The sequence below is a fragment of the Setaria italica genome, chromosome V, assembly GCF_000263155.2.
Source record: "Setaria italica strain Yugu1 chromosome V, Setaria_italica_v2.0, whole genome shotgun sequence".
In the NCBI taxonomy this organism is placed as follows: domain Eukaryota; kingdom Viridiplantae; phylum Streptophyta; class Magnoliopsida; order Poales; family Poaceae; genus Setaria; species Setaria italica.
In genome coordinates, this window is record NC_028454.1 from 36,262,257 (window position 1) to 36,279,187 (window position 16,931).

The window sequence follows — 16,931 nt, forward strand, 5'->3', positions numbered from 1 at the left end:
GACGGGTCCCACCTTACCTCAAACGAAAACACTGCGAGGCTGGACCCATTTTTAAAATCCAAACTCCACGTAGCCCACCACAATCCACAGCCATCGGTGTGCATTCTCTCAGTCTCTCACCGTCCATCGTACGCTGTAAACTATGAACCCCGCTACAGGATGGATGAGCTTGAGAGCTCGAGCTCCCCCGCGCCGCGCGCAACAAAACAAACCCGCAATTTGTTCGGCTCGTTTGCCCCGGAACAGAGCCCGCGCGGCGCCATCGACACGCCGCGCGGGGCGGCGAGCGAGAGTTCCCCGTCTCCACCACCACCACCACCCCGCACCGCGCGGCGGGACGCCGAGCCGGAGGGAGCCGAGGCCAGCGGTGGACCGGTGGTGGGTGCGGAGCCACTAGCGACAACATGCACGAGAAATACCACGGATTTCTTTAGCGTTTTCCCCCTCGCTTCTCCCCCCCAACTCCCGATGCCGCTGTAGCTGTACTGCTTGCTCTTCTCAGTCCAGCTATCCCCCATAGACTTCGCACCAACCCCTCGCACACACCAAAGAGGGAAAAAAAAACTCGTTTTTTTTCGTCGGAAAAAGGAGAGTGAGAGAGAAAATTATACTCCCTCCCTCCTCTACTGTCCAACCGCGGACACTAAGGCAGGTCAGGCAGGCAGGCGGACAGGGGAGGCAAGAGGGGCACGAGCTCGGCGAAGCTGCTGAGGGAGACAAGCCAGCTGCTGCTGCTGCTGCATTGCACTGCATTGGGCGGGAGGGCTCGCCGCCGCCGGAGGAGGCTCGGATCTTGGCATCCTTGGCGGCTGCAGCTGGTGGCTGCTTCGGTCGGTGGCTGGCGCTGCGCCCATTCGCGGGCGGCCTCGGTCCAGCGCGGCGTGATCTGGCGCGCGACGCCGACGCCGCTCGCGCGGGGAGGCCTGGATCTTGAGGCGACGCCGGTCGCTGCCGCGGGGGACTCTGGTGGGGGTCCGTCGCCGCGGCGCGCTGAGCTGCCGACTTCGCGCCTCGGGTGGGAGATCTGGCCGACGGCGCGGGCCTGCAGATCCCCTGCCTGCGCGGGCACGAGTCGCTGCTGCTGTGGAGCTTCTTCCGGGCGGTGGTGCCGATGGGCTACGGGCACGTGGATCCCTTCCTGCCCCCGCAGCAGCAGGCGGCGGTGGCGGCGTACGCCGCGCCGCAGGGCGACTACGGGCAGCCGCAGGCGCAGCCGGCTCCGCGCCCGCCGGGCTGCCCGTACTCGTCGTCCGCCTCGGCGCCGCCGGTCTCGTCCTACCATTCTTTGCCTCCGGCGACGACACCTCCCCCGGAAAGTAGCCCACCTCCGGCGTCCCCTCCACCGGAGCCATTGCCGTCATCGCCGCCGCCACCGGCACCATTGCCGCCGTCGCCGCCGCCGCCGGCATTGTCGCCTCCCCCGCCTGACGCTCCCCCTCCGTCGCTTCCACCGTCGCCGTCGCCGTCCCCACCCCCGTCGCCGCCTCAAGCCCCGCCTCCCCCGCTGGCCACGGACCAACCGCGCGTTCAGCCCCGTGTTTACCCATCACCGCCACCGCCGTCACTCCCCCCGCCGCCGCCTCCCACCGTCTCGCCGCCATCACCCGCTCCGTCCGACTCACCATCGCCGTCGCCTGCTCCAGCTGCACGAGCTCCAGCTCCCACGCATGTCGCTGCCTATTCGCCACCCCCGCCAAGAGTCGCCTCTCCACCGCCTCGGCACTATCACGTCAAGCCGCATGCCGTGCCGCGGTCGCCCCCGAAGCATAACTCGACCCATGCAGCTAGTGGCAGCGGCAAGAACATCGAGATATCGAGGGAGGCGGCCACCACCATTGTAGCACTTGCCGGTCTCGCTATGCTCAGCTTTATTGGCGCCACCATTTGGTTCGTCAAGAAAAAGCGCCGGCGGATAGAGCCTCCGGCGGCATTGCCCACACAGCAACCAGCTCCTCCTCCACCGCCCAACTACATTCCATCTTCTGCCGGATCCTCACTAGCATCAGGTAAGAGCATAAACACTGGCGTGTTTTACGCATTTCCCAATTTATGACATCAAGCTTATGCTAATTGTTTGTGCTTGCCAGATGGGTTCTACTTGAGGTCACCAGGGTATCCTTTCATGCGGTACAGTACTGGGAGCCATGGTTATCCGTACTCCCCGGCCGACTCTGGGATTGGGTATTCCCATATGCTGTTCACGCCAGAGAATTTGGCAGCAATCACAGACGACTTTGCAGAGGAGAACCTTTTGGGAGAAGGTGGATTTGGGTGTGTGTTTAAGGGCATTTTGCCGGATGGTCGCCCTGTTGCTGTCAAGAAGCTCAAAATCGGGAATGGGCAAGGCGAGCGTGAGTTCAAGGCCGAAGTTGATACTATCAGCAGAGTGCATCATAGACATTTGGTTTCGCTAGTAGGCTATTGCATTGCGGATGGCCAGCGAATGCTTGTGTATGATTTTGTTCCCAACAACACACTTTATTACCACCTCCATGGTGAGAACATTTTTCTTTCGGTTTCTATTGTTTCTTACTAGCTCTTATTTAATCCCAACTTCATTATCAGTCTAATTTTTCATTGCTAATATGATCATAAAACCTGATGTCTGAAAACTGCAGTAAGTGAAGCAGCGCTTGATTGGCGGACAAGGGTCAAGATTGCAGCTGGAGCAGCCCGAGGAATTGCTTACCTGCATGAAGATTGTAATATTTTTGCTAAACCATTTCTTCACAGGTCCCATAATCTTCGATAGTTTCTTAGTATTTGTCTGTTTTTCTTCATCAGGTCATCCGCGTATTATACATAGAGATATTAAATCATCCAATATTTTATTGGATAACAACTTCGAAGCTCAGGTGTGCTGTTATTTGGTGTATGACTCATAAGCCGAGTTCAATATTTGGTGTGATATTCTGATCATATTTATTGTATAAATTTGTTATCTTCTATGGAAACTATCCAGGTTTCTGATTTTGGACTTGCAAGGTTAGCGGGTGATTCCAATACACATGTCACCACACGTGTCATGGGGACATTTGGGTACGTGATGGAGCAAATCCACACCATCTTGCAATTTTTAGAGTTTATTCGTTGATCTATGCCCAATTTCAAGTCTCGTTTACAGAACTAATATGATATCATCTGCAGGTATTTGGCTCCAGAGTATGCATTGTCAGGCAAGTTGACAGCAAAATCTGATTTATATTCTTTTGGAGTAGTTCTTTTGGAGCTTATTACAGGAAGAAAACCTGTTGATGCTTCTCAGCCATTGGGAGATGAAAGTCTGGTCGAATGGGTGAGTCCAATTTTTTTTATAATGTATGGACTTGTTGTGTCGCCAATGTTAGGTCCCAAAGTGTGCGTAGATTTTCAGATTTTTGACCAATATATGTTTGATTGAAGGCATCTTACAAGTGATGATATCCATAGTCATGACATTGAGGTGCACTAATAAATAACATGATGATTGTGTTGTGAAACTCCAATGGATATGTCTAGACTTCAGGCTTCAGCTGTCGATATCCTGTTCCACGGTCTGTTGAGTAATATACAGTAAGTTGAGGTGGAATGACTTACAGTTTGAGTTCTATCATGCAGTAGCTAAAGCTCTGCTGATGCTTTTGCTAGTTTATCCTTTTCCCTTGGAAGCTGAACGACCCTTGGATTTCTTTCCTGACATGGGCATTGCTTCTGGCTTTGGCTGCTGATAAGATTTTTAATCCTTTCATTGGTCCCATTTGCATAGCATGTCGACCAAGAGAGTGATCTGGAGGGAACCCAGTTGCTAAAAGTTCCAGGGATTGTAGCTTTAATAAAAGTAGGCAACCTGATTATTCTTCCAGAGTGGCACACAAAAAGTGGCTGTAGAGTGCTAGGGACTTATTTAATGCAGTCTTCATACTGCGGTTCCGCATGAAAGAAGCTTAGATGGGAACTTGGCAGTGACTCAAGCAGCTTGAAGCAGTACCAAAGTAAAGAAACGCCAATTATCATATAACTGTTGCGATCATGAAAGGAGCTGAGATACTACACAAATGGCACCTAATTGATCTAAACATTCCCTGTGGTTATTGCCTGGAGTTAAGGACTTCATGTTAGCTTTATATATTGTGTGCATAATAAAAGATGCTGGTTTCTAATCCATAGTTGTTTGAAATAGTTGGAAAGTTGCTATGTCTCTTACAATGAAGAATATGAATGCCATGTCTAATCAATGAGACAGGTTGTAACAGATACCACGGGGACTATGTTTGGCTCAATTTCTTTTTATTGATCTTAACTCTAAACTTTGTGCATGCTGGAAAATTTTCAGGCTCGCCCCCTTCTGCTGAAGGCAATCGAGCATCGGGAGTTTGGGGATCTTCCTGACCCAAGGATGGAAAACAGATTTGATGAAAACGAGATGTTTCATATGATAGGAGCTGCAGCTGCATGCATTCGACATTCTGCAGCGATGAGACCGCGGATGGGGCAGGTAACATACCTTTCAGCATTTTGCCACCATTTCTGAATGACTGACAACAAAGGACCAAAACGTGACCGAGTCTCCTCATCTCCCAGGTGGTTAGAGCACTAGATAGTTTAGCAGACTCTAACTTGAACAATGGCCTTCAACCCGGCCGCAGCGAGGTGTTCTTAGAGCCGCAATCCGAGGAGATTAGATTGTTCCAGCTGAGGGAATTCGGCAGCCGGGATTGTAGCGACGAGTTGAGCCAAGCCAGCTGGAGAAGCCGAAGAGATTTGTAAACAGATTCGGTACAAGATCATTAACATTCTTTTTGGTCATTCTTTACATGTAATTATCTCTTTTACATGATTCTTTTTTTGGCCCCTCCTCCCTGAGGCAATTCTTGTTCCCCCACTGGAATAAATTTTGCATTCTTTCAGGAGATAAGTAAATGAATCCTCTTTTTCCAGTGAAGAATATACAGAAAGTTTGGTTCCTGGCACCTGGCATCCTCTGAAAGATACTAACAGTTTCACTATGCTCTTTCACTGCTCTTGGAAGCAGGACAGTCTCCAGTTGCTGCCCTTGCACTGCAAGTCTCTTTTTTTTTTTGCAAGGATATAAGGGCACAAAGGCTGTATGGCTGTAAAGTTGCTTACTGGTTGCTTAGGAGACTCTTCAGGCTCTGTTTTGAGCACAAGTGCAATGATTAGTAGAGTGCTAATTTTTATTGGTGATGAATTGCCGCATCCTTCCTAGGCTCAATTATTCCGCACCCTCCGTTTCGTCAGAAAGGCTGGGCGGGCGGGCACATACATATCATTGAGATTTGCGTGGATCCCCATCTCGCGCGCGTCGATCGGTCATCCAGACGCGGTCGCAATAATTTGGTGCGGCAGCCACATGATGGAGAACCGGTGGCAGATGGCAATGTCTTACCAAGAAATACGCGTACGTCCTGCACCGCACGCCTGTCGGTCGGTGTCGCTTGGCTCTATTTTTTTTTTTCTTTTCCCCACGTCTCCGCGCAACGTTATTTTGGGTGGGCTTTTGTAGGCCGAATTGGCATTAGCGGGGAACCCAAATACGCGCGCGACGGGCCGGGGGAGATGCCGGACAAGGCCACAAAGAAAACCGGAGGCCCGCGATTAAAATGTTCAAAGTTGCATAACCTAACGGAGGAACACTTCCGGTGCTCCACCATCTTCCCATACTCGCGTAGTCCACCCTGTGTTTGGTTCGGGAAGCAAGTGAAATGAATCGGTTCCATCTCACTTTTTTGGGATGGGCTCAAACCCATCTTGTATTTGGTTGGAAGGATAGGTTCGATCCAATTTTTTAGTTGGAGAGGTTAAGAGGGATGTGATGAATGTTATATTAACGATGTTAGCAACACCTACCAGCAGGCTCCACATGTCATCTTTTTATTTCATTTTTTCCCCTCAGTGCCTTATCTCTTTGCTTGAGCTCCACTGAGCCACCGCCGGCGCCCTCCTCGCCATGCTCTACCTCCCCCGACCGTTGCTGCTATTCGTGCTCTCCCCCACCTTGCTATCCTCCCTACTCCTCCTCCTCTCCCTCCTCCGCCTCGGCTCCGCGCCGCTGCCGGCGGCGTCCCCCGCTCCCGTCAACCCTCCTACTACGTCGATACAGCCGGAGGAGAAGCTGCCTCAGCAGCAGCTTTACGAGGCCGCGCACTTGCCTCACCAGCCGCCTCCCCCACCTCCTCCTCCTCCACCGCCACAGGAGTGGGAGATCGTGTTCCCGGCAGAGGCCCTCGAGTTCACGTCATGGGTGGCCCAGCGCCACCTGCGCCCTCCACGGACGGACTTGAGACGGAGATGGACGAGGTGGAAGTGGGTCAAGTGCATTCCGTCATTTTGAGCGGACGCAATGAACCCACATCTCACAGTATATTCTCTCCTGGGTCCGACACAACTCAGATGCATTTTCAACCAAACACAGGTCGATGGGAGTCGAACCTGTTCCAACCCAGTTCGACCCCCAAACCAAACATACCCCTAAAAGGTACACATCAAAATGTGCATGATAAATTGAAGTAAAAATATGAGTGGATAGAGAATGCAAAGATCTACATTCATGCAAAGTTTGAGGATGAACAAAATTTTGTGAGAAATAAAAAAGAGAAAACAGGTGCCAATCATTTTTTAATAGACGCGAGGTTCGAACGGATCGATTGGGGTTAACGACCGCGTTAACCCCCTTGTTTGTTTGGGGTCAATTCAACCCGGTTCAATATGTTCGCGAAAACGTGTCAACCTACTTCTCTGCTTTGCAGGTCTATCCTTCGACTCCGGCGGCTAGCGTCTCGTAGGAATGACAATCATGTGGGTCTGAACCCGAGACTCGCAGATTTCAGACCCAACGGGAGTGGGGACGGGTTCGGAATTCCCCCACGGAATCTCGGCTTGAGGGAGACGGGGACCCGACATGACAGGTGGTTTATACTTCCCCGCGGTGACTCACGGGGTCTGAATTGTACATTTCGATCAAGAACTAGCCCAGCCCAACGGTATATAATCTCTGTTCGCACGGTCATCTCCCACCCTCCCCGTCTCCCGGCCAGTGCGCCGCACGCCCGCACCCCGGCCCGGAATCCCCATCGCCCCCTCACCCGCGCCGCCGCCGGCCGCCCGCGCCTCGCCCGCGGCCCCACCGGCCGCCTGCGCCGCCGCCGGCCGCCCGCGCCTCGCCCGCAGCGCCGCCGGCCGACCGCGCCTCGCCCGCGGCCCCGCGTCTCGCCCGCGCCGCCGCCGACCGCCCGCGCCTCGCCCGCGGCGCCGCCCGCCGGCCGCGCCCTCGCCCGCGAGCGCCGCCCCCTGTCACTGTCTTGCTCGGGTTTCGGGGGCGGGTGCTCATTGTCACCCGAAATGTGGTTCGGGTTTGGGGCGGGTTTTATTCTCGGGTTTCGGGGGCGGGTCCGCGGAAGCTCCACCCGACCCCGACCCGCCCAGTTGCCATCCCTAGCGCCTCGCCGTCAGCCGGCCCAGCCTCCTCTCCTCTCTCCGTCCCGCCGTCGTCGGACCTCAAACCCCCTCGCCGAACACATCTCCATACCCCTTCTACCGAAGTACGGCACCCCCTTCTCCTAGTCACCGGCTCGCCGCCCTCTCCGCACCCGGCTCCTCCTCGTCGTCGTCCTCGACCGCGGCGCTTCTGCCCCCAACTCGGGCGCTAGTACTGGAGGAGCAGATCCATTAGCGCTTGGATTGATTGCTACGTTTTGTTCGGTAAGAATCCCTAGCTTTGCTTTGGATAGATTCCCGTGTTCTAAAAGGGTTTGTTTCACCTTTTATTCGTTCAATTAATTCCAAATCTCTACTTCTCCAATCCATCCCCGTTGCTGCGATTTCTATGGTACAACAGTCTTGTTCTCCGAATAGTTTTGAGCGGGTTCAAACTCCACTATAAGCCCACCGTTAAACCCCTTCAGCTTCAGTATGTCAATATTTACGTATATATACTGGGAAGACGGAAAGAGGGTTCCATGCGCCATTGCCCTTCCTTGACGTTTTTTTCTTATCTAAGGATAAACAGTTCGTAATCCGTCCGTATGCTTGTTTTTTTTTCATGAAGTCGATGGTGATTGTTATAGATGTGGTCATGTGGTGTGATTTGATTAACTTCTCAGTCGCAAAGCAATTTCTAGGCACAAAGGTCAGAGTTCGATGGGGAAACATGAGAGTAAACAGGTGTTTCCTGTTATAGGTTAGGTGTCTAGGGAAATAATTCTCTGACAAAGATTAGGGATGAATGCATGTTCTTTATACATGTCTTGTTCGGTACCAGCTGATCTGTTGCGCTTTTGGTGCCAGTCATGAATCATCTATGTTGTCTTCCCTGCTGATTTCGTGATGTTGATAACACAGGGCTAGGGGCCATGTCTTCTACAAAGAGAGGAGGAGGAGGTGGTCGCCGTGGGCGTGGGCGTGGACGTGGAAGAGGCGCTGTGGCAGAAAATGATATGGATCATCTTGAAACATCCGCACCTTCTTCACCAAGTACTACCTCTGACAGAGAAGAGAATGCTATACCGATTCCAAGACAATCCCCAGCTTGCTATGTAGGGCCATCTGAACTATCCAGCACATTACTCAACCCAAAGATTAACCACCGTTCCGATGCGATTTTTGGTGATCAGGTTTGTCTGATGACATTAAGTTTCATCATAGCTCATAAGTTATGTAAGTCTGGATTATACAATATTATTGAAATCTGAATATTGCAGGCTGTGGAGCAGTTAAAGTTGCGCCATCACAAGCCTTTAAAATTTCATGAGAGATATCGCCCTTATCTGAGGGATGCAGGTTTGCTTGGGCTCTCACAAATTTGCCAGAAGATGCCTCAGTTGGACAAAGCGTTGATTACTGCCCTTGTTGAGCGTTGGAGGCCAGAGACCCATAGCTTCCACTTGGCCTCTGGGGAGATCACTATTACACTTCAAGATGTTGCAATGTTGTTTGCTCTTCCTATTGATGGCCGTCCGGTTTGTTCTACCACTGATCATGATTATGGGCAGGTGGTCCTTGATTGTTTTGGTCTGGACGCAAGGGGGCCAGCAATGCCTGGAAAATCCTTCCTGCATTACAAATGGCTTAAGAAGAACTTCTACGAATTACCAGACGAGGCAGATGACATGACAGTTGAAAGGCATGTTCGAGCATATATCCTGAGCCTTTTATGCGGGGTGCTATTTCCTGATGGGACAGGAAGGATGAGTCTGATATATCTTCCTCTGATTGCTGATCTTTCACGTGTTAGCACATACAGCTGGGGTTCTGCAGTTCTGGCATTCCTATACCGGTCTCTTTGTTCTGTTGCCTCCTCACACAACATAAAGAACATTGGGGGTTCGTTGCTTCTATTGCAGCTTTGGAGTTGGGAGCGCTTTCATGTTGGCAGACCACTGGTTCGGTCTCCATGCACAGAGACAGGCATCGAACAGGACTTACCCCCAATTGGCTTCCGTTGGGTGGGGGCTCGCACACAAAGTGACAATGCTACTCGCTCCCTTAAGCAGTACAGAGATGAACTGAACCTGCAGCGAGTAGATCAGGTGAAGTGGGAGCCCTACCTGTTTGTAGAATCCTCATCCCTACCCCCACTTTGTACAAGAGATTCGGACCTGTGGCTCACACAAGCTCCACTGATAAACTTCCCTATAGTTGAGATGTATTTGCCTGAGCGAGTGATGCGGCAATTCAGCCTTCGACAGTGCGTTCCACCGCCTTTTCGACCTACGCTACAGTCATTGCATCGTATTAGTCGACGTGGCAGAGAACGTGAAAACTGGGAAGAAACACACCATGAGTATATCCAGGAATGGGAAGCCCGGCGACAGCGCATATTTCGAGATACAGAGCAATATGATCCATCTTCTTATGAGGAGTACCTGAACTGGTACTCAGGAGCTACACGGCGGTACCTTGTCCCAGCAACCAGTGATGATGCTGAAGCAGGACCTTTGCCTCCACCTGGTGATTCCTTAGATCTTCAGAATCAAGCCAAGTCTCCGTTGATCCGCAAAGCGGTAAACTAAATTACCTTTTCAGTTCATAATATATATTTTTGTTGGAATTGAAATGCAGTTATTTGCAAGATTTGAATATAGTTTTTCATTCAAATTACTATGCACATATTGAATGAATATTTAATTTCAAGTCTTTCCTAACTGCTGTAGGTTGATAAACTGGAAGGTATGGTTAAGAAGGCCAAGAGAGCCATGACATCTACAGCTGATACGACCACCCAAGCCTTGGTTGCTGAGTTTCTGCATGGGTTTCAAGATGTATTGCAAGATCTTAGTGAGATTGATACTAGTCCACATGTTGACGCAGCTGAGCTTTTGCATGAAGCAGAACAAAACATAGATACCAACCAAGAAGAGCAAGAGCAGGAAGATGAAGAACTTGACACAGTGGAGCATGCTTCGTTGTCCCTCGAGCCTATGGATGAGGAAAACAACTTATCCAACAATGTGCTCACTGAACATCATTCACTGGGAGTGGAGGAAAACTGCGATTCAGCCGCCCCAGCCACTGGGAACTATGATACAGCCACTGCTGCAACTGAATTGGTACAGCCCAGTGAGGATCTTCAGCAGGATGAACATCTAGAGGATCACCCTGAAATGGATCAAACTATATTTATGGTGGAACCAAAATGTGAGGAAGATGATGGTTCGAACTTTGTGCTCCCATCGAGTCCTCCAGAACTGATGCTGGAGGAACAGGACGACTCAGCTAATCCAGCCGAGGAACAGGGCCACTTGGCTCCTCAAGGTACTGAATCATGTACGGTACAACAGAGCCTTGAAGTAGGAGAGGCTGAGGATCAGGAAAACCTTAACACAGCTGAGCATGACGGCACGATGGTGGAGCATACGGGTGAGGAAAACAACAATTGCAATGGTGTTCCTTCTTCCTGCCCAGCATCATCTGCCCTTGTTGATCCTATCCCAATCGAGCAGTGACCATATGTGCGTTACCTATGTAGAGTAGGGATTAGATGCAATTTATTTGCAGATTTAACATGAGAGGCTAGTTCGTTTTCTGCTGGTAGTACTGGGTTGATGCTGTGATTTGTTTTGGCTGTGGATGCCTGGTAATTTGAACGGCAATACATTTGAGTTCTTATTACAGGTGTAGAATCTCACTCATTTTTAGTATTTTATTACTGGCAAAATCACAGTAGGTGATTCACTTGTACGATGGTGAAATGTCCACCCTACTCATGGATCGCTGATCATCCTGTAGCACTGTAAAAAAAAGCAGCAGGACCAATGGTCAACCTTTTTTTTTTTGAGATTGGACCAATGGTCAACTTTGCAACATAATTGCAAGAAGCTATTAGCTATGTTTTTTTTGTATAAACAGCTAATCCAACAAAGTAGTCACGTCAGACATGAAACAAGCCCATGGCCCAATATGAAAGTAGAGTCCGAAGTCCAAGTCCCAACTTTGACGAGGAGCCGCCGAGGCGAGTGCTCTGCCTGGAGGACACGTGGCAGGCCGTGCCGCCCAGTCCTCCTATGAGACTGCGTGCGCGCGCTACCGTTCCGGACTTCCGGTCTGCGGCGCCACCGTTTCCTTCATTCTTTTCCTGGTTCGCGACGCTTCGGCCGCCCGTCGTCTGTTTCGCGCACGGGCCTCTCGTCTCGAGAAAGAGAGAAAAAGGAGAATCGTTCGCGTATGGTCTCTCTCTCTCTACGGAAACCTAGAGGACGAACAGATAAGCAGCTGGAGTCGAGCCCGCGATCGTGATCTTTCCTGGTCCAGTCGCCATCGCCACAATGGATTTCATGAAGGTGCTCGATCAGACCGTCCGGGAGATGTAAGAGCCGCGTTTCTTCCGATTCCTTTTCTCTGTTTTTTTTTTTGCGAATAGAAAATTCTCTCTTCTGATGAAGGGATTTTGGTTAAACAACCTTTTCATTTTCCCCTTCCCTTTTATGAAGAAAGAGGGAGGTGAACCTCAAGGTGCTCAAGGTGCCGGAAATCGAGCAGAAGGTTGGGGTTTTTCTTCTCCGGATTCTGGCCTTAAGACTCAAATTCCGACACCCAGATGTCTGGTGTATCGATGTTTTGAATTTTTTTCCCCGATTTGTTTGGGATGTGGTCACGAGGGTTTCTTCTTAACTGCAGGTTCTCGATGCCACAAGCGATGAGCCGTGGGGTCCTCACGGTTCCGACTTGGCGGACATTGCCCGGGCCACCAAAAGATAGTGGGTGCCGATTGCCGAAGCTGAATTTTCACCCCCACCTCACCTGTTCTTTGAATTTTGTGTATGATTCTATTGCCATTTTGGCTGCAGTAGTGAATGTGCAATGATCATGAATGTGTTGTGGAAACGGCTAGGGGACAGCGGCGCGAATTGGCGTCATGTGTATAAGGTGATGATATGGGTTTTTTTGGAAATGTTGACATGGAGTTGCTTGTTCGTGAGTACGTTGTTTGGATTGTTTCTTCATAACTGGTTTTTTACTGTCATTTTCAGGCATTTGCTGTGATCGAGTATCTTCTGGCTAATGGCACTGAACGTGCTGTCGATGACATCATTGATAACAACTCACAAATTGCAGTATGTGTCATCAGCTTGCATTAATGGAGATTTTCACTGTTTATGACACGTGCTGATCTGATGTTTGTTTTTTTTTTCTGGGAAGAAATTTGTAAGTTTCGAGTATGTAGAGCCTAATGGAAAAGATGTTGGGCTCAATGTGCGAAAGAAGGCAGAAAATGTTCTAGCTATTATGGATGACAGGGAGAAGCTTCAACAAGTCAGGGAAAAGGCTGCTGCTACAAGGGATAAGTGAGTTACTCACGTCTGACTTACTGATGCAGCATAGTTCTTGCAGAATTCTCATCTTGATATGGACCATATGTGTAGGTACTTTGGTTTGTCATCAACTGGAGTAACATACAAGTCAAGTGCAGCATCATTTGGTAATGGCAGCTACTCATCTGGCAGTCGCTATGGGGTCACACAGAGTTCAAAGGAAGCTGACGCATCCAGGGATAGCTACAGAGGCAAGGAATGGAGCTACAGCAGTAAAGAAACAATTTCAGATTTTAGAAGCACTAGGCAAATGTCGATAGGAAACATGAGCAGTACAACTAACTATAAGCCAGGAAAGGGAGAAGGGCATCACAGGAGGTACCTCTTTGATTACTAGCTGTATTGATGTTTTTTTATCTACTTCTTGACCAATAACTTGAAGAGCATCATAAATTCAGTATCCCCTCTCAAGTGATCATTTCCTTGATAGTTCTTGTCATTGTGATATGCTGTAGAAATCAAGATTCCTCAACATCACACCTGAAATCATCATCAAATCTTCGATCCTCATCCACATCTGGGGGCACAAGTTCACAGAAAGTGGACAATGAAGATAACAACGACTTCAACCCACGAGGATCTTCCATATCTGGTATGTATTCCTCTGCAGTGTCTACAACATTCTGGTGTGGTTGTAGTATACTAGAATTAGATTAGTGCAGTTCCAGTATGGGTAATTGTTGTTTTGCTATGTGTGTTCTGATGCAGGCGTCATATTGCTTCTGGTTATCAGAATAGAGACATACGACACAAAGAATTTTCTACAAATTTATTTGAGTCGAACATTTCCATCGTATTCTTGTTGAACATTTTACTTATGTCCCTTTGAAATGCATCAGGAACAACTAATGCAAGCTATAATCACGTGGATCTCTTTGGGCAAAGTTTAATGGATGACCTTGTTGACACAACTGCATCTACTTCAAGTACAGTGCCAAATGTTGGAGCTGCTTCTTTGCCAGAAGTTGATTTATTTGCCAATACAGATTTCCAGTCTGCTAATGCTCCATTAGAATCAACAACTGGCTCTCATGCTCAGGTTTACCCTGCCTGTCCTAGTGTCTAGTGATATCTTTTTAGTAATTCACTTCAATTTATGTCTCTAATGGTTATATATGATGTATCATACATAAATATGATACATATCTGTTCATGGTAAAAGAATATAATAGTTCAGAAGGATAGTACTTTATGGGACAGTGGCACATCAATGGATTTCACAACATTGCATCGGCAAATGAGGAATTTATCCTAATTTATATGATTACATTGTTGACACTTGCATACTTGATTGACGAAACAGTTGGTACAATTACAATTCCATTGCTTCTCATATTATCATCAATTTCCTTACTCATTGCTTCTTTCCAGATGTCATCGCAGGACAATATTGATCTATTTGCGGGCAGATCATCATTTGCTGGTTCTGTTAATTCAGATACGGAGTTCTCAGTACGCGATACCCCTAATAAATCCTTAGAACTTAATCTGCCTTCCCTTACACAATCTTCTGCCTCTGCTTTTGATCCATTCCAACCATCCTTCGTGGCATCATTCCCTTCAGACACTGAGTTCTCAGTGTGTGACACCCCAAGTAAATCCAAAAACCCCACACATCATCATTCCAGCGCTGCAGATTTTGATCCTTTTGCTGCAATTCCAGTGAAGACTCTTGATGGATCTGACTCCTTCAGTGCATTCTTTTCAAATACAGATTCAGGTCAAACTAAAACGGAAGGTGTCAAAAGTTGTGATCATAGTCCTTTAGAGGAGCTTAATTTTGGTGCCTTCACTTCACACACAGAACCGCCTAGAGCAAGTGCCACTAAACCCATGAGTAAGTCCCCCACAAAGCTGGAGCCGCCCTCTATATCAGAATCAAAACCAGATATGAAGAAAGGGGCTTTCCAGGTCAAATCTGGCATATGGGCTGATTCTTTGAGTCGTGGACTAATCGATTTGAATATAACTGCCTGTAAGTATCTCTACATTGTTGTTTGATCTTTTTTTTTGTGCATGCTCCACTTTCCTGGATCAGATATATGATGAGTTGTAGTCCCAGTTCTGCACATGAAAAGTTGCAAGTTCTCTATTAGCAGGAATGAAATTTTCCAAACGTACTTCAAGTCTGTAATTTTTTGTGTTTTTAATACATAAAGATGCCTGGTAGAATTATGCACTAATCAGCTCAGAAAACAACAGAAGGCTAGATTACACTAAGTACATAAGACTGCAGGAGCAAGGAGTTCAGCAAGTTTATGAGTGTTCTTATAGCTTATCAGTGTTTAACCATTATATGCAGCAAAAGAGGTCGATCTTTCAGATGTCGGGGTTGTTGGGCAATTGAGCAATGGATCTGAGGGTAAGGGCCTAGCTGTTCCATGGTTCACGGGGTCAGGGACGACAGTGAGCACCGGCTCAGGTCTGCAAAGCAGGTCTGTTTTTCCATCATCCGCAGGATCCACGGGTGGAAGTGGTAATTTCCAGCAGCAGCAGTTTGGAACCTTCACGTGATCCTTATTCAGGATATTCGTTATCCATGGTTCTTGAAGAGTTGCAATATCTGATTTCCTGGATCATTTATGCAGTACTGCTCCTGAGTCCTAACATCTCGCCAATCAGGTGCTTCGGAGATGACCAGTACCAGTATTGCAAAATAGCTGTCATCTTCGCCCTTGATGTGTTATACTTTTGTATCTATTATATTAGTTCATCCAAAGTAAATTTGTATGTACACACTGTGAATAAAGCCTTAGTTTTTTTTTTCTGATAGAAGGCCTCGTTTTTTTGGTATATCAGTTCTCAATAATGCAAGCAGCAATCCTGTAATTTGCCTCATCTATTGTACAGTGCACACCCGAAATTAGCTGACTTTCAACCTTTTCAGTATAATAACACTAGGGATAATGCAGGATATATGAATTGTAATGAAATGATAAATCCCTTGATACCAGTTTGAGTACTGGCATTTCGCACTGGCTACCGATGAAAATGATGACATTCCGTTTTTAAGGTAATATCCAGAGTGATAATTTGTGGAATCTCACTATTTCTTACTTCTACACTAGGATTCAAATGGCTACATATGGGCAAACCTACTCCTTTCGTTTCAGAACATTTCTGGAAAGTTTTTCCTGACGGTGTTGGAGAAAATGAAAAGGAATTTGTCTTCCAAGAGGATACGGACCATCCTCATACGACAAACTAGCACCAAAGTTGTGTTCGTGACTTGAAGCTGTTGATAAATTATTACATGAAAAAGCCAACCAATGAATCCAAGCTCATGCTGCATCACAATACTTGGAGGGGGAAAAAAATCAAAGTACACCACCACTGTGCATAATTACAAGTTTGCCGCCCGCAAGACGTGCACGGCAAAAACTAGCGCACCACCACTTTGATGATCAAGATCACTTCCAGAACCTCTTCCTTATCTCCTTGCCTTTCTCCTTGTGCTCCGCCGCGCCCTCTTCCCCCGCCTTGCGTCCCTCCGGAGAAGCCGTGTCGTCCGCGACACCCCCGGGCTTGCCCGCCTTCTTGTCCCGCGAGAAGGACCGGAACGCGAGCAGCCTCGACTTGGAGGCGGCCACGTCCCGCTTCACGCTCGCGCCCGCCGCTTGCCTCGGCTTCTCCCCGTGCAGTGGGCTTCCTCCGCGGCCGTCGGCGCTCTGCGTGTCGGAGGACCCCTCCGAGTCTTGCGCCGGCGGCGACGGTGGCATCGTGCAGCCTGGTCGGGGCATTACGTTGTCGACGTCCGGCTCCGTCTCGCCCACCTGCGCCCTACGCTCTCCGGTTTGCAGCGCCGGCGCCACGTCGCGCTCTGGCGTCGCCGCGGGCCACGAGGCGTTTGTTCCGGGCGTGGGCTTCTCCTCCGCCAGGGTTACGGTTGCAGCTGCACCGTCGGGCGCCTGCGCCATTTCTGCTTCTTGGTTTGGCTGATCCGGCTGATCTGCCGCGGCTGCGCCGGTGTCGTCGTCCGCATTGTCGGAGTCAGTGCCCTCGCGTCGTCGACGTCCGGTGCTGCAGATGGTGGCATAGGATCTGCGTTCGCCGGCTGTGTCGACGCCCGAGTGGCGCGTCGACGGCGTCGGTGTCTTCTCCCCATGCAAAAAACGTAGGGACGTC

The 16,931-nt window shown here is 49.2% G+C and overlaps 3 protein-coding genes and 1 pseudogene across 6 annotated transcripts in view; 3 read left to right on the forward strand and 1 right to left on the reverse strand.

The window, feature by feature from the left end:
• Positions 1 to 433: 433 nt before the first annotated feature.
• On the forward strand, positions 434 to 4,949 carry LOC101779096 (proline-rich receptor-like protein kinase PERK9). The gene is made up of 8 exons (XM_004969827.4): positions 434 to 2,006; positions 2,088 to 2,495; positions 2,619 to 2,702; positions 2,785 to 2,855; positions 2,963 to 3,039; positions 3,148 to 3,295; positions 4,313 to 4,474; positions 4,561 to 4,949. Exons 1-8 carry the CDS (start codon positions 1,112 to 1,114, stop codon positions 4,744 to 4,746), a joined length of 2,031 nt encoding a protein of 676 aa, XP_004969884.1. The 5' UTR covers positions 434 to 1,111; the 3' UTR covers positions 4,747 to 4,949.
• Positions 4,950 to 7,281: 2,332 nt separating this feature from the next.
• LOC101779499 lies at positions 7,282 to 11,175 on the forward strand (annotated as a pseudogene).
• A 368-nt stretch (positions 11,176 to 11,543) lies between these two features.
• LOC101779890 (clathrin interactor EPSIN 1) lies at positions 11,544 to 15,759 on the forward strand. 4 transcript variants are annotated; one of them, XM_004969831.2, is made up of 12 exons: positions 11,544 to 11,800; positions 11,925 to 11,976; positions 12,112 to 12,191; positions 12,282 to 12,360; positions 12,465 to 12,548; positions 12,634 to 12,779; positions 12,858 to 13,124; positions 13,262 to 13,398; positions 13,646 to 13,845; positions 14,178 to 14,400; positions 14,521 to 14,781; positions 15,109 to 15,759. In XM_004969831.2, exons 1-12 carry the CDS (start codon positions 11,760 to 11,762, stop codon positions 15,318 to 15,320), a joined length of 1,782 nt encoding a protein of 593 aa, XP_004969888.1. In that variant the 5' UTR covers positions 11,544 to 11,759; the 3' UTR covers positions 15,321 to 15,759. The 4 variants fall into 4 exon arrangements, with proteins under 4 accessions (XP_004969888.1, XP_004969885.1, XP_004969887.1 ...); XM_004969828.2 differs by having other exon boundaries at positions 14,178 to 14,781; XM_004969830.2 differs by having other exon boundaries at positions 14,190 to 14,781.
• A 252-nt stretch (positions 15,760 to 16,011) lies between these two features.
• Positions 16,012 to 16,931, reverse strand: part of LOC101781108 (ATP-dependent 6-phosphofructokinase 6) — a gene marked incomplete at its 5' end in the record, with an annotated part of 5,305 nt that continues 4,385 nt past the window's right edge. Inside the window, 1 exon segment of the mRNA XM_004969832.3 lies at positions 16,012 to 16,900. Within this exon segment, the coding sequence (XP_004969889.2) occupies positions 16,797 to 16,900 (104 nt within the window). The 3' untranslated portion in view covers positions 16,012 to 16,796.